The sequence below is a fragment of the Hirundo rustica genome, chromosome 2 (assembly GCF_015227805.2).
Source record: "Hirundo rustica isolate bHirRus1 chromosome 2, bHirRus1.pri.v3, whole genome shotgun sequence".
NCBI classification, from domain to species: domain Eukaryota; kingdom Metazoa; phylum Chordata; class Aves; order Passeriformes; family Hirundinidae; genus Hirundo; species Hirundo rustica.
Window position 1 is genome coordinate 50713551 of NC_053451.1, and position 25572 is coordinate 50739122.

Genomic DNA, 25572 nt, shown 5'->3' on the forward strand with positions numbered 1-25572 from the left:
ATATTGCCCATTAATACTTGGATAGATTTGCCAAACTTCTCTCTCGTTATTTTAAATTTATATATTATGTTAAATCAATTAAATAATTTAAAAAATTCTATTTATCTTTAGTTTTACTTGGTAGACATTTTAGTTGTTGCCACTTCCATTACTATTTTTAAGATGTGTGTGGCTTTTTTTCTCTATTTCTTTTTCCCTATTTTTAGCTTTATGCATGGTTAGTCTTATTTTGCTATAACTGCTGCTTCTTGGTAGAAGTTTACTACTTTTTAATAATATAGCAGCCATTCCAGAGTGAGCAGCTCATTCTGAAAAACAGCTTTATAAAAAATCTAGGCAATCAGTAAACTATTAGTCCTTGTTTGTTTGTGTATTCATTATGAGGTTTTTTCCTTCAGACTCTATGCAATATCGTAAAATCAATAACCCTGGGATTTTACTGCCTTAGAAGTTTGTGGTTTGAGTAGTACCATAGCTAAAATTAATGTCTCTATTGTCACAGCCTCCTTTTCACATCTAATGACATTACTCTCCTTTCTAACATCTCATCTATCTGAAGATTAATTAAAAGGGAGAGATTTCTGTTTTCAGCTTTTGATGTGTCCTCAGTTTTTTCAGTGAAATTAAGACACAGAAGTTCAGGAGCTGGAAATCTTTGTTAAGAGTGTGTATTAAATACTCCTTTTTCCAGTGCCTTAAGAAGAAAATAAAAGCCACATGAAACACTCCCTCCTTTCTGAAAAAGGTGTTGCCCTTTTAAACAATTCTTAGAAAGTTCTCCATAAATTTGGTGGATCTTTGATCATTAGTTATCTTCTGATAGTTTCTTCTCTCTTTCATTTGTAGCAAATTCTCTGTTGTCTCAGCTTTGTCCTTCATTATTAATGCAAGACCATTAGTAACGTGATCATAGGAGAGCAACTGTTGGCAGGTCTCTGTCTGTTTTTCAAAGGTGACTCCTCTGCTCCTATTCTGGTGATCAGTAGCAGTGTTTGCTGTTAGTTTGAGTTGCTCTGTGCTCTATTTCATCCTTAGTTCAAAGTCCAAGTGGAAATCCTTTCCCTCTTTTACCATTTTTTTCCAATTTTCATGACATTTGGTGTTTCTCAGATTCATTACATCTTTATTCCCTGTGTTAATATTTCCAGATTTTAGTATTATTTTCAGTTACTGTATCTATAGCAACACCATGTCTGAACCTTATTTGCTCTGTTTTGTTACAGAAGACTTCTGCTACTTGTGTCTTCTGGCAAATATGTTTATATTTTGGCTTTAACCAATACAAATATTGCATAAGTATTTTTGTATTTTTTGTATTTCAAGTTTTCTTTTAGTTAACTTTTTTTTTTTTTTTTTTTTTTTTTAATGTCATTCATTTTCTGTTCCTTGTATTACATTAGGGGAATGCTTTATACTTTCCAAATATACTTTTTTTCCCCCCTCATTTCTCAAAACACAGTCATAACTCCATACTGTGAAAAGAATAATATTTCTTTTTCAAAGTATGTCACATAAAAGCAACCAGGACTAATTCTTGAAATTATAGATCATAATTTCATTGCCTTTTCAAGTATTATTTCAAAGGATTCTCTGAGATCCTTCCAGTTCTGTGACCCACCTCTTATTCAAAACAACTTTTCCCCCTTCCCCTGTGTCTGCAGGCTTGTTCCTCTTCATTAATATATTCGAACCTAATCTCTGCCATCTGGCAGCCCATCCTCTGGACTGCAGTCAGAGGAACTTTTATGGACATGTTTTCTGCTGCTCTCCACTGTTCATTTTTGCCACTAGTTGCTGTAGCTGTAGGTGACATGCAGCAAACTGCACCTTGTTCACAAACAGGGACTGGCTTTCACAGCCATGCAGCTGTTGTCACACATGCTGAATGTACACAGGATGGGCAAAGACTTAGAGTTTAGGACAGCTAGTATTCATAAGTCCAAGAAAAAACCCTTCCCATGTTCTTCATTGCAGCCATAGGAGTTTACAGAAAATCTTTTCAAAAGTTGTCATTTAAATGTTCAAGCTGTGGAAATGTGAAAAGGCAGGGAAGACTTTGCTGTGCAGGCTGACTTGACATTCCTCTTAATTGTTTTGCTGGCAGAGCACTCTACAGTTTCTCCTCTGAGAGGATAATTGAGCTACCTGAAATCATTTTAGTCTGTCTCACTAATCTTTGTCCTCATATACATGGAAGGTGTGTGTGGTATGGCAGCAAATAATATTATGTGGAATTCTAGGCAGATCTGAGTTTTAGAGCAACCTGCATTTGAGAGACTTCAAAGCTGCTTGCTCCAGCTTATCAAAGTCCATCTTGGCTACTCAGGGCAGCATAACAGCAGTTTGCCTTTCCATCCCACGCTGGCCAAGAAAAACGCACTTGAAGTAGGAGAACATATACGTCAAGCTGTCAAGTGGGTACCAATGATGACAGTGGCAGTGAAACAAAATTTTTAATCCTGCAGTATGTAGTACAATAGGTCTTGTTCCATTAAAATATGTATTTTCTTTGTCTATATTAACTATATGAAATACTGCACATCTGAAATTTGGGATTAAGTTATAACACCATATCATTTCAAATAAATTTTTTTCATTGTTAGTAGCAATATAGTATTACTAGTTTCATGTCAATTCTCATTATGATGAGAAAGATTTATATTGGATGATACTGTAGTTTGTAAGGAAATTATCTATGACAGTTACACTCATGTGGAGTTCTTTGGGTCACGTGTTAGAGGGTACATTTTAAATAGCTGTTCAGTTGGATATAGATATATTTTTCTTTTCTTAAAAGTCTTAGAAGTAGTTCATAAATGATGCTATAAACTTTTAGTTCTTAAAAAAAAGTCATTACATTGTGCTTAATATGCACTTCTTCATTCAAACAAGCCTGATTCAAAATGTCACTTCACTGGTACAAGATATGGAGAAATGAGAAATTACATGTAATCTAGTTGGCTGTGGAAATAAGGATTATTAATAATATACATTATAAGGAGAAGTAAAGCTTATTGAAATATTGTACTTGTCACAAAAATAAATTACTAAAATTGCTTGATTTAGTCAAGTCACTTCTGGGAAAAATGTATTGTAGCAGAAAGAGTTATGGACGATTTGCAGACATGCTCTCTTCTAGAACTGGCTTGTGCCTAGTGCAGCATTATAAAATATAGTTCTGCTTAATTTACAGCCATAATTTAGAACTACCTAACAGCTACCTAAATTCCTCAAAAATCCTAAAGCCGGAGTAATATCCACAGGATTAGAATATAAGTATTTCTAAAGTATAATAATCTATGGGCTAGACAATTCTACACAGATTCAGGTTAAAGCAGATTAAATTCTTAATTTTAGGCTGGAACTGGTGCCACATTCTTCCACTTACTAGTATTTTTGATTTAACCTTGAGATGTAATAATACAACATTTAAGGAAAATTACACTTTTTTTTTTTTTTTTTGCCTGTTATTCAAGCGATGAAACTCAATAATTCAAAACTTTCCGTAAGTATAGATCCATCATCTTTTGAAGTGTCTGCTTTCTTTCTAACAACAGGGTAGGAAAAGTATCTTGTCTTTTTGTTAATGATGTTGCTCAAAGAGTCAAAAATAAATCTTCTGCCAACTAGTTAAGATTCAGAAACCTTTTCTTTAGGGTTGAGATACCAGCTTCCAGTACCTGGAAGCATGCAGTAACATCGTGGGCTAGACTTCTGTAGGAAACTGTAAGAAGAAAACTTCAGTTCTGTTTTTAAAAGTCATATAATTTGTGATTAGAAATTATGTTTCTGTTCTTTTTTTCTCAAAAATTTTAATTTTGTACTATTATTACGTATTTCAAACTTCAATCCCTGGTGAACATTTAATTTTTTTTTTTTTTTGGATCTGCAAAATAGACTTAATCCTCTGGTGATTTCATCACTTTCTTACTTAACACTTAACACTTCATTAAAATAGTGGCTTCAAAATCTGGTTAACTTTAAATTGAGACTATACAGTAATCTCCAGACTAATTAATCAAAGTAATGAATTACCAGATTAAACACAGAACAAACTAAAAATGTAGGTTTTTTTAGTCTTTGAATACTGCTTAATTTCATAAAGTTTTTATTCATACATAGATCATTCTTATCAACATACAAGTGGGTTTTTTATTGCTGCCAATACACACCATTTCAGAGATCTTTTTAAAAAAGGGCTTTATTAATATTTTTACTTCTGTCCTATCATTACTTACTCTGAAGTTGAGTTAAAAAGAGAAGGTTTCTTGCCTTTTAAAAAAACACTGAAGTTGCCTCCTTACTGCTTGTAAATAAGTAAAATGCCAGTTCTGCAAGGCAGCAATAAAAGTAGGACCTTCACACAGACTCAAGAAGCATATAGTGAAAATGCCATTCAGAATGTAAGGAATGCCAACATTGACTAAAATTATGGCGTGCTGCTTCTGAAAATCTGTTCATGGCTAGAAGGTAGGATGCTAGATCCACTCCCCATGGTACCCTGCCCTGCAGAACTCATGATCCAGGTCTCAGGACAGCAGTTGGTAAAGTTGGACAATAACTAATGAAGTCATTAAAAAAAGTGCTTAAGTGGACTGTAAAGAATGAAAATGTCTGTCCTACATTAGCATATTTCTACCTTTACTCTGGAAATGGCTACCAGCACACAGCTTCTCAAAATGAAGGCAATATAGAAAACAGTGGCTGAAGTAATAACTAGAAAAAATCCAGCAAAGAGATAGCCCATACTCATGAGTTGTAAACTTTTCTCTCGCTCTCTTTTTTTTTTATCCCCACCCCCACCCCCCCCCTCTTTTTTTCCTTTTTCTTTTGATCACACACGTCCCGGGCATTACAGATTGATTGAAAATGACTGGTTTAAAGAGTGGCTCCCTAGTTAGGGTCTGCAAGGTCATGGCCTGCCCAATAATTTTAAGTGTATAGTGTGTTCAATTATGAGTTTGATGATAAGGATACATCCACAAACATTTTGCATTCTTCCTAGTGATCCAAAAGCTTTTAAAACGTTGGATTAGAATGCAGCTTTGCCCAAATAACTTATAAAAAACATGTGGGAGGTTTGTGTTGAAAAGTCAAGAAGTTGTCTGAAAGTGGAGCTGGTCACTTCTTTAGAACCAAAGTTGAATATCAGATGGTTATATATGTGTACTTTTTCGCTTTAATGTAAGTTAACAATGACTTATATAATTCTACAGGAGTTTAATATTCTTTTGAATGTAAAAAGGCAACGTAACACTAAGATGGCCGTGGTTGTTAATGGCTTGTATTAGCTGGGAGCTATAAAATCATCCTAGTACTCTGTTAGTGCTGGAATAATAATTTACCAAGACAATTACCACATGGTGGAACTTTTTTGCTGCTCTAATTCAGTGTTATTAATAATGAATAAAATTGCAATTTTCTCAGGTTGCTAGGGGCAGTGGGGAATTATTTCAATGAATATTTCAGCACATTAGTTTAATCATAGTTCCACAAAATTCAAGTGGGCAATATTTTATACTTTTAAGTTCGGTCTGCTAAGGGACCATAGTCATTAAACTCCAAACTATTTGCGCTGAGGTCCATTCTATGATTTACAAGCCTTGTTAAAAACACTGTAAAAGAAAGCAAGCTGTGCCATTAATACTTGTAATTTGATGCTGCATTTGTTAATGGGTTCAGCGTGATTAATGTTTTTAGCAGCAGGCAGAACATTTTGAGACAGGCAGTGCTGGGGTTTATAATACATAAATGCATGTAAAGAAACACTAGAATATTGTAAGTTTTAGTAATACATGTTTTTACAAGATTGTATTTGGGAAATGGGAAAGGAGCAGTGAAATTATACTATAATGTATGTAAATACAGTTCAAGCTGTGGTAGGTGCTGATGTACGTGTTCTTTATTTTCCAGCCAACTGCATGACTTCTGGCGCTTGGATTACTGGGAAGATGATTTGCGCCGACGGAGGAGATTTGTTCGCAATGCTTTTGGGTCTACTCATGCTGATGCTCTCCTAAAAGCCGCTGTGGAATATGGTCAGTATTAACTCAGCTTAAAAATATGGCTCATGATGCTTTCTTGCTGTCCATGAATGCCTGAGAACCATGTCCCTTCTTTCTCAAGGACAGTGCTGAGAATTCCTAAGACAACATATTCTTAGAAAATGAATTCTTTCAATTCTTACACTTTAATGAACCAGAAGACATGAGCTTGTGAGCTGTTAAATTCCCTGATCCCCAAGGGATTCACGTTATACTTCTCTAGCATTCCCAGACACTAATTCTGAGACACTGGTTAAAGCAACTGAACTTGTCTCTCTGGACTGACTGAATGAAATAGGTCATCAAACTAATGTGTAATAATAGTTCCATTGGAGACATTTTGTGAAAGAGGAATTAAATAATATCAGAAATTTTATTCTGGCATGCAAATTTGAGACAAAAGTATTTTTTCTGCAAATCATGAAATGCATTAAAACTTGTTAAAACCAATAATTTTTAAGGATAACTTGTGATTTCAATAGTGAACTGAATATGTAGAAGCTTTAGTTTTAGGAACTTAAGTATTAGATAATGTTTGATTTTCATGGAAATGTAGCTGGAGTATAAAAGAGGAATGAGGACATGCTTACAAATTCCTCTATAATATGTGAAAGTTTCATATGCTTGTGACTTCTGTACAGCAGACTGAACTGGAATACTCCAAAAATCCAAGGTGAATTAATTTCTCAGGTTTAAGCTGGGATACCTCTCTAGCATATCAAAGACAGGAGTTTTTTAAAGAATATTGTTACATTTTTCTGATTTTTTGTTTTGGTCCTGAAAACAAAATACTATGATTCTTTAGCATTTAGGAGTAAAAAATTGAAGTAATCACTCACAAAGCAAGTTGAACCTTTCATCTGATGTTTAGCCAAAGGCTGAGGTTGCCAAAAGTTCTGAATATGATAGATATAAAGCTAACTCTGTATGACCTACACTTTTCACCAACATTGCAGTTGTTGAGGCAAATAGCTGGGATCCAAACAAGGTTAGACATATGAAGTAATATCTGTGTGTGCACTTATACTAGCAAGTGTAACTTAATCCTTACTTAAAGGTGAAGGCTATCATGTGCAGGACTTCAAGTCATAAACTTTCCTATAGGTAGGTTAAAGAAGACGTTTTGCCCTTTTGTATATGGTATTGCATATTTGACAAAGAGTTTATTTTCTCCATGTTCTTCCAAAACATCAGGATAGAGATTTTATGAGAGTCTAGTACAAAACTGTGCTAATTGCTATGTTGTTTTTGAAAGGCAAATAATCACTAAACCCACAGGCTTTATATGTATATAACACCTGTTAGTGCATTCACCATACAGGAAAATTAAAACTCAGGTTTGTACACATATGGGTGCACGTAAAACTTAGTGGTTACATAAAGTTTAACAATAGACTGAAGTTTTCAGGATTTAAAAAATAATTCTAGCTTTTCATATATGTATTAAAATTAACATGGAATTTTAAACCAACATGCATTAAAGTATTCTTTATATGGAGTCTATCTTGATGTATTTACTTTTCAGAGGCATAAGCCTTTGGATTTTAATACTGAGACTTTTAGCTGACCTTTCTCTGTAAGAAAACATCCTTAACACTGATGTTATTTTTATGCCTCTTGGTGTTACTAATGAGTTGAATAATTTATGAGGTTGTCATGTAAAAAGGATTTGGTGCAGTCTGATGTACTTCTAGCCTCTGGTGTTGGAATGTGATTAATAAAGAGCTAGAGGCAGATTTTTTTTTTTTCCATAGGGCTTAACTTTCATTGTAGTTGTTTTGTTTTGGTTTTTTTTGTTTGGTTGGGTTTTTTTGGTTTTTTTTTTTTTTTGGTGTGTGTGGGGGGGTTTTTTTGTTGTTTGTTTGTTTGTTTGTTTGTTTTTAATTGGCTTTGCTTTGATAATTTTGTTTGGAACCATTTGATACTAAAATGCCCCTAGCTTCCAAAACTGAGCATGACATCACACTACAGAAAGATTTTAAAGTGTTTTAAAAAAAAATCAAACTGCATAGTTTTCCAATAACAGATTTTATTTCCTGACCTCAGATACTTAGTTTATGAGAAATAAAGCATTCATCAAAGCAAAATTTTTTTGGCTTTTGTTTCAATTTTTCATCTCGACTGATACCTCTACTACAAGTAAAGCTGTTTTGAGCATCAGTAAAATGGTGGAAACATCTTACAAGTTTTTGTTATCTACATTGACTGTCCATTATCATTTAGGATGCTGTGCATAAATATTGCAATGGAGGACTGTTTAGTCAAAGCCTAAGTCAGCAAGCTTCTCAGTGTCTGCGATCAAAGCCATCAACTTAAATAGGTCTGATCAGGCATTGCAGAAGAGGGCAGCCAGTTTCAGCTGAGCAAAAATCACAGAGCAAAGATGACAAAATTAATCAGTCATTTCTTTGGCAGTAAATAATAAGATATGCTGAGGATTGCAGATGAGAGAATTATAAGATTCCTTGGAGATGTGCCTGCTTAACACCTGATTTATCTGAGCTTGTGCAGCCATCAAGATATGACCTTGATAGATAAAAAAGTTCTTTGCAGCTACTCTAGTATTAAATTATATTTGATGTTGCATATATGGGTACTGTAATTATATTATATTTGCAGTCATTAAGGAAGGAGTCTTGGAAATGAAAACTATTTCTATGACCTATATGTTTGTTTTAGAGAAGTAAAATAAGGGTTAAATTATATCTTGAAGGCCTAAAAAGAGATTTGTTAATTTTAGGTGATAGTGACTTCTTTCTGTAGGAAACATTCAACGCTTTACTGCTGGGAAATAATATTTTCTCAAAAAAATTTCTGTCACAATGAAGTTTCTATTTAAGTACAGTCACCTCTTGTATGCATGTTTGGATTTCCATTTTTCGTAAAATATAATATGCATACATGTATGTGTGCCTATGTATACACATGTATCTTCAAAGTTCTGACATGTAAAAGGCATTGTAATGAGAAAGTATAACATATGCCTGTATAAAACTGTGTGAAAAATTACAGCAGATTCCTATGGCTATATACTTAGCTGTCCCTTGAGACTGTTTGCATCTCAGTCAGAGTAGCATTTACATGGGATTGACTAGAGAATTTTTCCTTCTGGATTAGTCTTCTCCTCTTCTAAGATTTTAATATTAGGCATTAAATGTGTTTGTAATCTGTTGAAATTACTTTCATACCCAGATTTAAAATGCAACCATAATTAGTTCAGCATTGTATATGCTGTGCTTTTTTGTTTTAATTAATTTTTTACTTGAATCAAAGTATAGGTTCATTTCTCTCTTTTGTGTAGCTGAAGGGATGCTACTTACTTCAGTATCAAAGTGCAAACTATAATGGAATTTAAATAAACTTTTAGTAGAGTTTTAATTTTATAATGTTAATAACTTAAGCAATTTTTTGTTCTAAGTTTAGATGGACTTTCAATGTAAATAAGTAAATTGTAACTAGGAAGAAAGGAAGGAAGAAAGAAAGAAAGAAAGATTGTATAAATGATTATACACCCTATTTTTCTTCCCCAAATTTTACTATGATGGATATGTGAAATATGCAGATATGACCCAATTCACAGGGATTCTGTACACGTGGTGAAAGAACTGTCTCTTCTAGTTAATCACCTTAACAGTTTACAGTCACTGGAGATTAGCATAGAGGAGACGCTACTGTACCACCCTGCCAGTGAGACAGAATACTGGTCCACATAGGTCAACCTAAGAATAAAACAGTTCCTTTATTAAGATTTGATCCTTCAGCTTTAAAGATCATGGTCCACAAACAATTTGTACATAGAGGGAGAAGAAGAGAAAGGCTACATTTTCTAGTCTACAGTGAAGTCAGTGAGCATGAGCTCAGTGCCCACATTCTAAACTTACATGTGTAAGCTGGTCAAATATATCTAGGGTATGTGCTCAAGAATATTTAGCCTGTTAAGCTGATTACCGTGACAGATCCTAAATGCTTACAATTAAAAAGAAAATAAAAATAAATAAAGGAAAATGCCCTCATAATGTAATACATTCAGGTTTTGAAACAAAGCCACAGATATATGTACAATATAGCCACATATGGCTTTTGAACTTGCATATGTGTTTGGATATCTAATTAGCAACCTTATTTCAAGGGCACTTCTAGCTGAAGCAGACTGTGGCTCCTTCTGAGACTTGTTAGTGCTCTAAATTTTACCAAATACTATGTTTGCTCATCACTAGAAATATATTTTTATTACATAAACACAATTAAAAAGCATCAAGTTTGGAAATCTGGAATGTTGAAATCTGAAATCTATTTTCATGAGAGTAGATGAATTTTGATGGACCTTCAAAAAATGGCAGGAAGGATTCCTTCAGCAACCTGAAGATTATTTAGCAAGCAAGAACTACCTTAGAAACAATGCTTTGTGCATTCCTGCTATGAAATTGAGGGTCTGAAGTCCATGAGAACTCAAACAAGGGACTGTCTTCAGAATGGGGCATCTGGGTGTCCCAGAGACCCTAAAGGGAGATTCAATTCTTTCAGGGTCCTCAATGTTAGAGAAATATCCCAAGATGAAATTTCAGAAACTCTAGCTCTAGAGCAGCCCCACAGTGCTGAGAAGTACAAAGTAGTTGATTTCCACAGCTCCTGAGTTCCATCTCACGCCCTCTGCCTTCTGCAGGCAGTGTTAGAACAAGATAGAGGGAGGAATGTCCAGAGAAAATGGCAAGAAGCTATGAGCCAAATGTTGTTTTAGAAAGCTAAGCCAGTGTTTTAGAAACTTACCTGACGTTTTCAAGTAATAAGACATATGAAGAGATCAGAATGGCCCATGAACTGGAGATGCTCAATTTCATCATCTCTGTTCAGAAGTTTTTCTGTAAAATTAAGTGCCCTATTCTAGGAAATCTGAATGTGCACCTAAAAGCTAGTCTTCACTTCCATCCTGCATTTCATGTTCTACACTTTGATATACTAGACTGTTGATACCAATGACATTGCTAAAAACAATGACAAAAAGATACGTAAAGGTGTCTTTTCTTGGTGAAAATACTGCCATTTTTGCAACAAATTCAAGACTGTCCGTCAGTTACTGCATAAATCATATATATCTAAAAGTGTTAATTTACTTTTTTCTCAACTTCATAAGGTTCTCAGACTTCATTATCCTTTACCTTATCATTTTTTTTCTGTGCATATTGAAAATGCCCAGTGCATTTCCAGAGCAGTTTCAAGAACACTGGTTTAAGAACCAACCATAAGAAACTTGTATTTTTTCAGTAATTGTTTCAAAACTGAAAGCAAGTTGAAGTCAACTGATCGTGAATCATTACTTATCAGAGTTTTGCTAGCAGGCCAACTAGATGCATAAACCCCAGTTATTTCCCTACATATATCAGCAGTGAGAGCGTTACTATATACCATGCAAGAGATTAAAGATCAAATTATGCTTTCAGTTTTGTCTATGAAATATTGCTTTCTTATACTATATCTGTATGAACAGCTTTTTTTGTCAGGGTTAAGTTTTATAGATCCTTTTGTTGTTTTTTTTCACATTTTCTTTTACTTCTAAACTGGTCTAGACATCTGTTGGCTGCCAGTAACAGAATAAAAGGCAACAGGAACAAACTATTTTTACTGTCATGGTGGTCAAACAATGGACAGGTTGTCTAGAGAAGTTGTGTGGTCTTCATCCTTGGAAATACTGAAAACCAAAAGTATTTATACACAACTGTGTGGCCCCCTTGAGTCTTCCCTCCCCAAGAGAAACAAATATCTACAGAATATCTGGATCAATTTAGTAGTAAAAGTAACTATAAAAGAATATCTATGTCTTTCTTGTATTGGGGAGACCAGAACTGGATGCAGAAATCAAGATGTCACCTCTCCAAGGCTAAGCAGAGGAGAAGGATTACCTTCCCCAACCTACTGGCAATATTTTGCCTATTGCAGCCCAGGATAACATTTCCTTTTGCTGCAAAGGCACATTGCCAGCTCATGTTCAACCCGGTGTCCCTCAGCACCCCAGCTCCATTTTTGCAGAGCTGCTTTCCAGCTGTGTGACTCCCAGCAGGTAGTGGATCCTGGGCTTCTTCCTCCCCTGATGCAGGATATAGCACTTCTTGTGGAACTTCATGAGGTTCCTGTCATCCCACCTGACCAGCCTGCTGAGGCCCCTCCGGCCTCCCTTTTACTTGTCATGTGCAAACTTGCTGAAGGAACTCTCTGCCTCATCATTAATGAAGATGTGAACAGGTATAAAATGCTTCTAGTATCAATTTGCTCATCTTCAGTATAATTATTACTGAAATTGAGTTTGTTGTGACTGCATAAGCCAAGGCAATATTTTTGATTGTCTTTTTTTCCGCCTCAGTTAGTGCATTATCCTAAAAATTAGTCGCACACACCCCTACAATTTCATAAAATAGTTTGTTCTGGGGAAATACAGAGTGACTCTTATCTAAGATAATTTCCCAAACTGATATTTATTTAAGTAATGCCTTAAGTAAGAATACATAAGAGCGACTGAAGAATGAAAGCCCTTTTCTAAAAAGAAATCTTGTTCCCTCTCCCCATTCATGCACACAATTTTAGTCTATAAGTAAAGACAAGATGACCATTAATTGTGAGCAGTTTTAAGAAATAGAATCGACTTTGTGGGCAGTAAAACACACATACTTGACGCTCAGTGGTGAGCATTTTAAGAACATGTATACAGTCATTAAATTAACCCACAGCAATTCTTCCATGTGCAAAGTCCTCTTTGCTTTTTAGCCTAAATGGGATCATGCTGCCACATGAAACAAGCATGTAAACATTTCTGCTTCAGTTGAAGCACCTAAAATAATACTTCTCCTGTTACAAAACTTCCTTTTAGTACGTAAACTAACTTCCACATTGATTGTGATATCCCCAGTGTACTCTGAATGAGTCCATATCTGAATTGTGTGCCAGAAGGAGTCACAAAAATCTTGTTTTTAAGCATAGCAATTTAAGATTTTCATGTATAGCCTTATAATTGTAGCCCAACAGTGCCATCCACTGCTTCACCAAATAAGTTTCCAAATATTGCATCCTCACAGGATTTTAGGGAAAATATTACATGATAGTTTTGGTCTGTTAATATTTTATATGGTAATTGCAAGATACAGTTTTTTCTAAAGAAAGTCTAGGAAAAAGCTTACATTGGGTACTAATTGAAGGATCTGCAAAGCAAAATCTTAATAGTGAGAATAATTTAATCTAAAATACTAGATTTAACTTAGTCTTCTCTATAACATTTCCCACTCCACTCCCCACAATCATAAATATGTTGTCATTAAATACATACCATAAATATATCTACCGTTATGGTGATCCTTTTTCCTAAAACCCCCTGTAATGCAATGAAAGGCACCTTCAAGATGTAAATGGTGATGGAATCTGCTTAGGTAGGGTACTGAACACTGCCGTGTTGAATTTTTCTGAGCACTCAGTGTCTGAGCTTCTGATCTCTGACTAGGTCATGGAAATGAGTTGCAATTGCATCCTATCAGTACTTTGCAGTCTCTAAATATCTTCTGCCTGTCGTATGTTATTTCTAGCATAGGAATTTTTATGGCAGCTTTATAATAAGTTTTAAGTACAGATTCATTAAGCAGACATTTTTTTCTAATTATTTCCTCAACTTGAGTGTTACAAGCTCTCTCTTGACTCTAATTCAAGTTTTTCGCAGAGCTAAATAGGATATGAAAACTTTTCCCTCTAAACCTCTGTGCTGGGTTTCCAGTTTCTTTCCTCTGAGATTTTTAGGTTATCCGGCATGACCTGGGTTTTAGCTGCTGTTATAGGTCTGAGCTAATAGATTTTACTGCAAAACTTGTTGGCTTTTTACCAGCAGTTAACATAATTACCTTTTTCTTCATCTGAGTGTATAACCCCAGAATGTTCTTGAAGTCATGAAATTGGCCTGCAAAACTGTTCCTAAGATCCAAAAATTGCAACCATTGTCATTCTTAGAATTCTAGCTGCATTTTTCTCTCTTCCCCAGTTAAATTTTCATGTACAAAGAATACGCAATATCTGTCTGTTCTATCAAATGAAAGTAAATTATTTACCAAAACCAGTAAATTGTTATGATGAGAAATGTTTTCAAACCCATGTGAACATTGTATTTGTTCTATTTATTTATTTCTATATCTGTTTGACAAAGAAATAGAAGTTCTTGACCCATGAATATTCAGTGAATCTCATAGAAACATTTCAGAAGAATATTCTGTCAGTGAAAGTCTAATAATAGCCCTTCAGAGTCCTTCAAAGTTGGGTGATTACAGGTCTTGGGACCCAGGTTTTAACATGATCTTTCCTAATTTCCTATTTTCTATGCTTTAAAACTCTGTATTAAGGAGTTGCAGCACTTTAAAAATCTCCTTTGGCAATAGTTACAAACATAAAATACTCCTTTTCTAAATTTTCTCCACTCTTCTTATTCTTGATGTCTTCACTGCCAGATTCCATTGTCCACTTTATATGTAAGTGGGAATATATATATCATTTATAATATATGAATGATATTGTAATATATCATCATATATCATTTATGTTTTCTGCATTATTTCAGCAGTGCTGCAACCTTTGCATAAGGATAATTAAGAAATCATACTGTAGATCTAAAAAGACTTCACTGTCCTACAGTCAGTGAGAGATGTGAGAGGCTTTTAGGCAGGTTGTTGTGAGCCTTTTGGCTACTTGCAAGGGTTAAATCAACATAAGAAGAGTGTAGGAATCTCTTCAGTATAGGTTACTCCTTGTCTTGCCCAAAGAAAAATAAACAGATATGTATAGATTTTGAAAATAAAGGAATTAATTTTCAGAGACATTATATATTTTAAGATGTCTGAGTACTTCTACTCATCTTTTTACATTGCACTACTTAACATTTATCACATAAAATCTATTTCTATTATATCACATGATAATTCTTGTAGAAATCTTGTGTATAGAGTAAGATTTGTACACGAGAAATTAAGATTCAGTTACATATGCAATGGCTATTCCATATCCTTATAAGCTGAGTAAATTCTTCAATACCACTTATTTTGTGTGTTTCACTTTTTTTTATAGTGTTGATTTAGAAATACACACAAAAAGTACTAGTGCAATGAAATAAACTGGATTTTCTTGTGAATTTCAGTGTGGTGCAGTTACAGGCAGGGATGAGAATGCACCTTGTGAAAGAAAACCAAATACTTTTTATGGAAAAGTTCTCAAATACAGTACTTAGCCGAAGAAAAACCCATTGTTAAGAATTTTATCAGCCAGCATGTTATGCATGTTTCCAGTTGTTTAAATTTCTTTTTCATATCATGTGCATTACATAATGACATGACTTTTTCCTTATCCTTACAGTGTCCCTAAAGAGTGTATCTTCTGGTGTGTTTGCATAATACCCTGAACATCATCTACAATAGATGTACTTTCACAGCTGAAAGAACTATGCATAATATTCCAGAAGTCTTTCATTTGTTTCCCTTTTGCCAAATAGCACCAATCATTCAATCCTATGCCCTTAAAAAGATGATCATATTGTCTAAATTGCATCTCAGCTCTCATCTAAATGGAAGACAATACTGTTAGTGCTTGGAAGTTTAACAAAAGCATAGAAATCTTGCAAGTATCCCTGCAGTTGCACCCAAGGTTTGTGCTCTCTTGTAATATTTGTGAAGGAGAATGAAAGATGTCACAGATCCCACGTGGCAGCTTAATGGAAAGTGAAATAAAATACGGCTCTGCTTTTTTTCTTTACTGCTGACTGCTGCTAAGATTTCAGTGGGTTAGCTCTTCTTGATACACACTCAGGCCTTCTACCTGGGACAGTGATTGCCGTTCACCCATTTCAATTATCTCATTGAGCTGTTTTAATGATAGACCCTCAGAATCTGCTTTATCTCTCTTGTCTTGTGCACCGCTACTCTTTCACTCTTCATCTGCTGGTCTGCATGAAACAAGGATGTTCTATAACTGCAGCTATTTTTGCTTAAAAAAATAAAAATATAAAAGAAGTAATAATTAAAGAAAAAACCCGCAAAAACCAAACACAAAAAGGATAGAGTAAAATTCTGTTCCAAATCAAGAAAATAGCAAAGCTTTGATTTTATTAGATAAATAATTGCTATCTGGGTAGATAACATTGATAGATAACTGCCATTGCTAGATATTTTCTAGCTTGGAGGAGCTTATGTATTTACAGCAGCCTGGCCCTAGCAGAAGGGCTGTTTGCTGCTGCTGGAGTGTAGTCCCTTAGCAGCTCTAAGATTTAAACACAAATATCCCAGCGTTAGAGTGACAATGAATCCTCACAAACGTGCATATCCTGTGGGTGCTGCCCTCTGTCTGATGTTGCTATAGGCATTGATCTATGCTGAAATAAAAGCAATTCTTCCCACCAGTTACTTTTGCTGCTGAGTGAAAATATGTAAACCGGTTCTGAAGATGTGGTGGTCTACACGAAGAAAAAATTGCATTTGGACAGATAAAAACCACAGTGCAGTACACTGACCCAGTGGGAATCTAGAAAGTAAATCTAGATGTTCTAATGACATTTTTATATTGACAATTTTATTATTTATATATAACATTGACAGTCCTTTAAAGAAACATTATGTTATGTGACATTATGTCATGTTTAGGAGATTTTGTCTGTGTAAAGACTGCATAAGATGGTTTTTCTGTATAACTCAGAAGAGAAGGGTTTCACTTGAGAAGACTACCATTCCAGAAAGATAAAGTAGTTTCAGATATGTTGGCAAATAGGTCTCTCAAAGCACTGATCATGAGCTGTTGAAGCTTTTTTCTGTAAATCGGTAGTCTTGATAGAAATTGAAATGGTTGCTTAACTGTTGGAATTATGACAGCTACTATAAAAAAAATTTAAACTTATTTCCTACACATTTATTACCTACACTAGAGAATGATTTTTTTTTTTTTTTTAGCTGTCCTATTACATCTCTGTACAGTGGATGTTGCCAAAGAGCCAATATTTTTTATGCTTGTAAATGTGTAGTATGCATCTTCTTTATAAAATATTTGGGTTTGGAGCAGTCACATAGTTTGGGCACTCTAATTTTTAAATATTAGGTAAGGGTTAGAAATGTTGGGGTATAATACCTTGGTTTGGAAGGTAAGATCACATTTCATAGAATTATAGAGTGGCTTGAGTAGAAAGGGATCTTAAAGAAAATGTAGTTCCAAACCCCTGTCATAGAGAGGGTTGCCACTTTCTTTTCATGGAATTTCATTAAATGCCATGCCATTTCTTCCATGTCACTCCATTATCAAGTGTTTCTATTTCCAAAGAGCATTTAATTTCTTTCCAAGGCTTTACCATTGTTTTTTCAATTGGGTTTTGTTGTTGTTGTTGTTTGGTTTTTGATTTTGTTTGGTTGGTTGGTTTGGTTTGGTTTGGTTTGGTTTTTGGGGGGTTTTTTGTGTGTGTGTGTGTGTGATCAGGAAGCAAAATTAAGGCCAGCATATGTGGGTGCAGTTCCTCAGTATGTAGTGTGCCAGTTTAGAAGTCTGACAGCATTGATCCTGGCTTTAGGGTCTGCAAGCAGATAGTCAGAACATGTTTTTTCCCTAGGGAATGTGTGCTTAGGAGCTAATCTAAAACTTTCCAGACATAATCCAGGCCTCAACATTAAGATGTGACATAGGCATATTTTTCACTTTTATATCATCTTAGAAAGGTTTTATCAGATGCTATGTCAAAAGCATAGAATGCCTCGTTTAGCTAAATTTATTTCATTGTTTCAATGTCATGTCATACATATTGAAATCCAATCACATTTTGTTTCTTGCCTTATTAATTAATTTTTTCTATTGGAATAGTTTGGTTACCCTCTTCATTGGCCTGTCTTAAGGAACCTTTGCTTGCATGTGAATATCTTGAATTAAGAATAAATGAAATTCCATTTTGCTGTCAAAACCAAATTGTGAAAACACATTGCATGGCTTTGAAAATCAGTACACTCTATTAGCAGACCTGTCAATATAAAAAGTGCATTCCATTTCCACCTCTTGCTCTAATAACCTTTTCTATGTTACTCAGAGGCAGTTCACATAATCAGAGTATATTGTCAGCTTACTGGAGTTGGGGAAGCATGAAATGAAAATCGCGTTAATATTGATCCAATTCTCTTACTTGCAAGTGTCCTTGATGTCCTTTCCACTGAGCAATAACTGTTGGTGTGATGTAGATATTTTCCTCTCAGCTATTACTGTGCTTTTTTAAAATGGCTAGAAACACACCTAGGAAAAATTCATTGCTCTTAATTATTGTTCTTGTGTATCATCTTTGCCTGTTGAAATTGTCCACAGAAGAATTAGGGGTTTTTTCTGCAATTTATCAAACTACAATATATGCCAAAATGCATCCCTTCAAACTCTCAGGGATTTGTAAAGGTTGTCAGTCATGAAATATGAATCCATTCCTCTGTGGCAGTGGCAAACTACATCTTAATCCAAATATAAACATTTGACTGTTGTTAGTTCCCATGAGAGGAACTTCCTCTGGTTCCAGGCAGAATGGGGACTGACTTTCAGGAACCTGAAATGCGTTGCAACATTTTCTGGACTGGGAATATCTGACTGTCAGCCACTGGCTGTTTACAATCAGTGCAGGATCCCTCTCATAAGCTCAGAAATCCTGAAATCTCAAACACACATAATGATAATCTTGACAACTTCTCAAAATAAATTTCATGACTACTCTGAATCTCATTTTTCCTTTCTGGGCACCAAAATGTGCCCAACATGGTACTTTAACTTTTATTTTTATGTGGGACCATTTTTATTAATATAAAACATTTTGGCTACAAGTTACTTTTGTTTTTTTTTAAGCCCTCAGCCTCATCTGAGAAACATGTTTATTTTGGCCTTGCCTGTATTCTCAGTCTTCTCATTGGCATAGTCTGTGTCAGTCTCATTTTACAGTGCAAAACATCTGAGATTATGAAAAAGGAAAATGTATAAAGCAGTTAAGTATTTATTTGCAAATGACTTATATGAAGAATATAATTTGGTCAGATATTAGGTATAAGAATCGGAGAAAAATGGATGGAATGTCTGTGATTAAATTTTTAGGTATTTATCCATTATAGAAAACAAAAATGTGATTTGGTTTTTCTTTTGGTGGAAGTAATTTCCGATACAAATATATGCAATTTTTAATTTCTATGCAATTTTCATAGTTTTTCTTCCTCGTTTCTTCAAAGATCCCTAATAACGAAAATGTGATTTAGATTTCTCTGGTTTTTATTAAATCTATTAAAACCAGCCTTCCTTTATCAACAGTCACTTCTCGGATTCTCAGGGGAAACTAAATTATATGCCAGTCATAGCTGCCCGTTCCAGAAACACATTGCAATTTAAATAACAACCCCAGCAGGCTCAGGTGGGTACAGCTTATTGGAGTTGGCTGTGATGTGCCAACATTGGGCCGCTGCGCAAAGCCAAAAATTCGGTCTCCTGTGCAGACTTAGGGATAGCTGGTGCATGTTTCCCATGGAGTGAGCACAGCCCAAGAAAGGCTGGCTCTGTAGTCCTGAGAAAGATACTAGGCTGAGATAGAGTGGTCACCATGTCGATGATTTAATCTTACTGGGTTTTGTAGAGGTCAGTTTACAGACTCCCAGGCAGCTGCTCTCCATAACTGTGACCGCTGCGTGGGTACTGGTGCCTAATCAAGTTACTGAAGATTAGCAATGAAAGCTTTATGTGTGTTACAATACATAAAGCAGGAAGATAGGTTATCTAGCAAATCTTCTTTTCTAAGTATTCTCAACTATTATTCGTTTTGAATGAACAAAAAATGTAGATTATAGTGGTACGTTTTCATTTTGTCCATAAATAAGCTTGGTTCTTCCTGTAAAAGTTAGTTTGTACAATTTAAAAAAAAAAAAAAAAAAAAAAAAAAAAAAAAAAAAAAAAAAAAAGGCAAAAAAGCGCCTCTCAAGAAAATGCTTTGTTCTTCCAAACTCTGTTGATAAATTGTATTTCACCTGTGATACAATTTCACGGTTTACATCTTGAACTGTCAGGTAGCCTCCTGTGAGGGACTAATTCTGAATTCCTTTATTTGATAAAGTAGTGGAAACTACCTTATGTGATGAAAATTCAGCAAGAAAATCAGTGTTCTACAGAGCAGTACATATTATAAGATCGGTCAGGAGCAAAAAGCAAGTTTACCCTTAAAACTTTCTGTGGAGAGCTAAGCTTCACAAAAACTCCACTTTAGCCACTATAAAAGAGAGCTTTTAATTAAATGCAGCGTTTTACTGTAAAGAGAACAGACTTTACTTATGTCAAATGCTCCTTTAGAAGCCACATAAAACTGTAAAAGACAGTATATGAAAAAGGTTTCTTATAGAAAAGAGGAACACCGTCCCATGAAGCAGATTTCCAGATGTTTGGAAACATTAGAATTTCCTGTCAGTATATTTAGGTAACATTAAAATGAGGTTAACTTTCCATTCTGCCATCTCTCTTCAAAGATCAAAGAGCACTCACTACATAAATTGCCTTATCGGTAATTCGTTGAAGTAAACTATGGAAACAACTTTATAAGAAGCAGTAGTCTCCTTTTGTTGGCTACAGTATTACCAAGCAAACTTTTATTAAAAATAACCATATTTTTAACCTCATATTTTACTAAATGCAGGATGAAAAAAAGATAAAACACTGTATTTCTATATTTGGTTATATAGTAAATGAGTAGAAGAGAGAGCTAGAAACTCCCTTGGTATGTTCAACAAATCATAATAATTAGTTTAATTTTTAATGAAATAGTACCAAAACATAAATTAAATCAATAATGTACTGTGTTTGTACTGCTAATTTTAAAATTTTATTTAGGGACAGTTTTTGTGGATTTGGACCCTGACAGCATCTCTGAAATGTGGATTGCATCACTAGAACCTGTTGTGACCTACAGAACCCAGTAGCGAATTCATTTATTATTTGAAAAGAGAGACTCAAAAATTCAGATAACGTAATAAAAACACCCACCCCACCCACCCCTGTTTCATGAAGTATTGCCTATATAAAATATTTCTAGTGTCTGTAGCTGAAAAATAATATGAGATTCTCTGATTCTTATTTGGGAAATGATTAGGTTTTGAGGGGTTGTGGTAATGGTTTTTGTGGTGCTTTTGTTTCTTCTTGTTGTTTTTTCTTTTTTTTTTGGTTGTGGGGTTTGGGACTGTGTTTTGTTTTGACTGCTTAATGGTTTCTGTTTAAGGAAAAGTAATGCTACTAGAAGAGAGATTAGTACATTCTTGGCAATACTGAACAAGTTTACTATGCAGCTCATGCAGTCTTCTTACAGATATATAAAATACACACCTTCCCATGGATATTGAGGTTTTGTGGAGGAATGTTGGTTGGTTTCTTTGATTTCTTTTAAAAATGAGCTGTTTTCAGTTATCCTGAAATTACTGTAGAAAGACAGTTTGTAACATGCACATTTACAAAAAATAATCAAATAGCTGTAATGAAAGAAGGATTTTTGAACAGCTTATCTAGTCCTGTGCATACATTCTTTTGAAATATGTTTAAGATAGATCCTTTAAGTTTCAAGAAACGAAGTCACCAAATTCATCTGGACTTCAGTGCCATCTGAGTGACTTATTGCCTTCAAAATCTTTGCAAAATGTAGTTTCAAGAAAATACTTACCTGCTAGCTTCAAGGCTCCTTTCCAAATCCCAGTCTATCCCTTAAGTCTATCCCTTAAAATATCTCTTAAGAAGGACCTTGTTAAGGACAAGAACTGATAGCATCTGCCAGTTCTAGTTCTGTGCCCTCCAGCGTCACAACGTTGCTTTCTTGAAATGACATCTAGTTTTATTTTTTCTCATTTTAATGGATTTGAAAGATATTCTAATCAGACTTAATTCAGTTTCATTTTGTGTCTTTTAAACACAGACTCCTTGTGTGCTAAGAGTTTCGAAGTTAAATGTCTGGCCATAGATTTAATATGATAGTAATTTTGCTGCAGCTTCGAAAAAAAAATTGAGTTTTGATTTTTTTCCAGCACACTGAAATATCAAATATTCATTTATTCCTTTCTCCTTTTTATATCACTGTTAACAATTACAGACATTGTTTTATGTCATATAATTTTTTATTCAGTTTGTTGTCTGGTTTTAAAGAGACAAGTTGTTTTTCTTCTTATTCTTATTTTGAGAGTTTCTCTTTTTTTAAAACCTTTTTGAAGTCGTCTTGAAATATAAAAATAGAACATCTGTGACAGATCTGTTTTGAACATATTTCACGTTTCAGGATCCAAGGAGATCTGGTGGTCTGTGGTATTAGCTTGTTAATTTCTTGATGAATGGGTAGAAAGGCCACGAAGTGCACTCAGTACAGCACGTCTTCCGAAGATAGATGATCTCAAATAAATTCTATTCCCAATCAGTTTTTGATTTGTTAGGTGTTAAACCATTTCTTTGTAAGGACAGTGTTTACAAGCCTTGTAATGAGACAGCCCTGTGAGACCTTACTCTTCTTGCTGTAATTTTGATAAATGGAACTCTAATTCATAAAGGATACAGTGATTGAAGGGCAACTCCAGGTCCTGTACACTTTCATTTAGATAGATGTTTGGTACAGTACAGCAAAACTGAGGTGCACTCAACAGAGTGATAAATTTTAACACCAGCCAAACCAGAGGGGTTTTTTTTCCATGAGGACAAAGGATTATTTATTATATTTCATAGAAATAAATGTATTTTTAATATTATAAACCAGAATGGGTTTTATATGTATTTGTCTTGTTGCTAAGCTCTGAATTTGCCAAACTAATGTAATGCCTTCTACTCTACCATGTTTCTTACACCTTTGTCTGGCAATATTTCTGTAATCTGGTATACTCATCACAAGGGGTTTAAAATACCATAAATTTCCAGTTGTTTGGATGTAGTTTAAATGTTAGTAATAATCTGGAGCTTGGGGCTTTCTTCCTAGTAATTTAAAAAAATATATTTTTATGCATAAATAATTTTATAGAATTGTCATTAATCAGTTACTGCAGAAATTATTGGTTCTTACTCCAGATTAGTACTTTTCAATTAGTTAATTTGAAGATTATCACATTTTATAAAGCTGAAATTTATTAGAGCTACCAAAAAGGAAGAGAATGGTATTTTGATGCTTTCTTCCTCTACCACATTGTTGCATCTCAGGACCAGTCTCCTCTGGTGTCACATGCTTCACAACAGGAATTATTATTTGTGTCAAATGATGTTCAACTCCCTTGCCATAAACAGAAGTGTATCAAGATCCTGACCTGATTTAATGTGCAGAACAATTCTAATGTAATGCAACTGAAAATCTGTTACAGCACATTACATTTGTGGGGGTTTTTTCCTAACTCCTACCTTTGTTGCTTCTTTCTGTGAATAAGGGGAAAAAAAAAATCCAAAATTTGTATTAATACTGAAAACTTTTCCAACAATTAGTTAATTGAACCAGTTTTAAATTGGGCAAATAATTATAGTTAGTTGAATTAAGTAAAAACCTGTGTTAGTGAGGTAATGATCACAGCCTAATAACCGAACACAGCAAAACGGAGCATATTAAAATAAAGCAGCACTGTCTAAATCACTATCAGAATGATCCTAATGGATCAACAGCAAACAAGTCCCTAATTTTGAGCTTGGTGAAAAAATTTGGGTTTTGCTTACTTGTTTCTCTTCACTTTTTCAGTTTCAGAATGTAGTTTCAGAAATAGCAATTGAGATAATAGCAATAGCGTCCTAAAGGTTAGGCCATATAAAACATGAGTTATCTCAGCTTGTGATGAAGTGGCATGTTTGCAGTGATCTTCGAACAGAGTAAGCACACCGTCAGAAAGATATGCCTCCAGCATTTTTATTTATGTTGTGTGACTCTCCCATGCACAAACTAATTAAAAGACTCTAACTAATTATAAGAGTAGGAGTTAAAATCATAACATCTTCCCAACTGCTTGTAATAACAAAACTGCCTGGTACATCAATTTCATTCCATGTATCTATCTTCACTAACCTGTCTGCTTACTATATTTCTCTTAGTTGTCCTCTATTAATAGGGGAGCATCAGTCTTACTGGATTTTACCTCAACATTTTACATCTGCCGTAATAGCTTTCATCTTGTTTAAGTTCAGGCATTGTGGAAGACAAACAAAATCCACATGTGCATAATATTGCCTATTTTCACACTCATTCTGTAGCTTAGTAGGAAGCAAATTTCCAAATTATCCTCCAAAAAAAGAGAGAGAGTTTAGGTGGTTTATTTCTTGATTGACAGAAGTGGAGATGCCCAGGTCTTGTATGGTCCAAGGTGAAGATACAGGGTTTTCTGTTGAAGAAAAAAAATAGATATCTTTCTTCCCTGAGGCTATTGTGAATCCCTGGTACTGAAAATAAAATTTATGACTTGCTCCCAGCTGAGAAAGAAATACTATGAGGAGGTAATAACAGTAACATGAAAGGCATTTATGATATAAACCTAATTATGATTCTGTCATTTGACCACACTAGGATTTTTTTCTTTTTTAATATCATAAGAATAAAATCGGGCAAGTTCCAGTAAGATATTCCCCAAATGCAAGAAGTTAAATCTCCTGCCATAACGAACCATCAGGCTGAAGAGAAAAAGCTGTAGTCAAGAAAAATGAATATTATCCATTATCCTTTAGGTAATTGGCACATATCCATGTACCACCATGGTACATGTGTTGCTTAAAAACGCACACACAGATGTGCATCAAAGTTCTCTCACTATGCTTGTCTTTTTTTCAGTCTTTTCTGAAACTCTGCATAGCCTACCTTGTGGTTTCTGTGTATCAGAGATAAACCAACTCCTGCTTCACCATCATGTCCCTCCTATCTGAAAAGACAAAAATCCTGAGAGATTTTGATTTCTGAAAGCAGCTTCTTTATTTAGAGTAGGTGGCTTTTGCTCTCAGGTCAGTCAGAGTCAGGGCACCAGGAACCCAAAAGAAATTCCTGCTGAATTTGTTGCAGGTGGAAAACTAATGGAACAACATTGAACACAAAGTAAATAGCAATTATTAAAACCAGGAGAGTCTTTGTGGAAAAGTTTGTGTTTTATTTGGGACAGGACAGAAAACAGAATAGAACTGCATATTTTGTAAACCTTGGTAAAGTTTTAGAAAATAATCCTTCTTTTTTTTTTTTTCTTATAAAGATGGTTTATATGTTTTTACTAATTGACTGTCATTGTTTTATATTTAAAATATTATTCGGGTATCATCACAACATTTGTAACTTTTTTTTAGGCACTGAAGAGGATGTAGTGAAGTCAAAGAAAACTTTCCGAAGTCAAGCTGTGGTAAATCAGAATGCAGAAACAGAGCTTATGCTGGAAGGAGATGATGATGCTGTTAGCCTGCTCCAAGAAAAAGAGATTGATAACCTTGCAGGTAATTATACTTTTCATTAGAACTAAGATAAGAGCCAAAAGGCTCTTTTAAGCTTGTTAGTTCTTAACTTTTGTGGTTAATGTCT

The 25572-nt window shown here is 34.6% G+C and overlaps 1 protein-coding gene across 11 annotated transcripts in view; it reads left to right on the plus strand.

Annotated features, from left to right (window-relative positions):
* The window catches only part of NBEA (neurobeachin), a 460498-nt gene that overhangs the window by 273098 nt on the left and 161828 nt on the right, over positions 1-25572 (plus strand). For all 11 annotated transcript variants that reach the window (XM_058419545.1, XM_058419546.1, XM_058419548.1 and 8 more), the window contains 2 exons: positions 5914-6038; positions 25344-25487. In XM_058419545.1, the coding sequence (XP_058275528.1) occupies positions 5914-6038; positions 25344-25487 (269 nt within the window). The remainder of the gene's footprint in view (positions 1-5913; positions 6039-25343; positions 25488-25572) is intronic.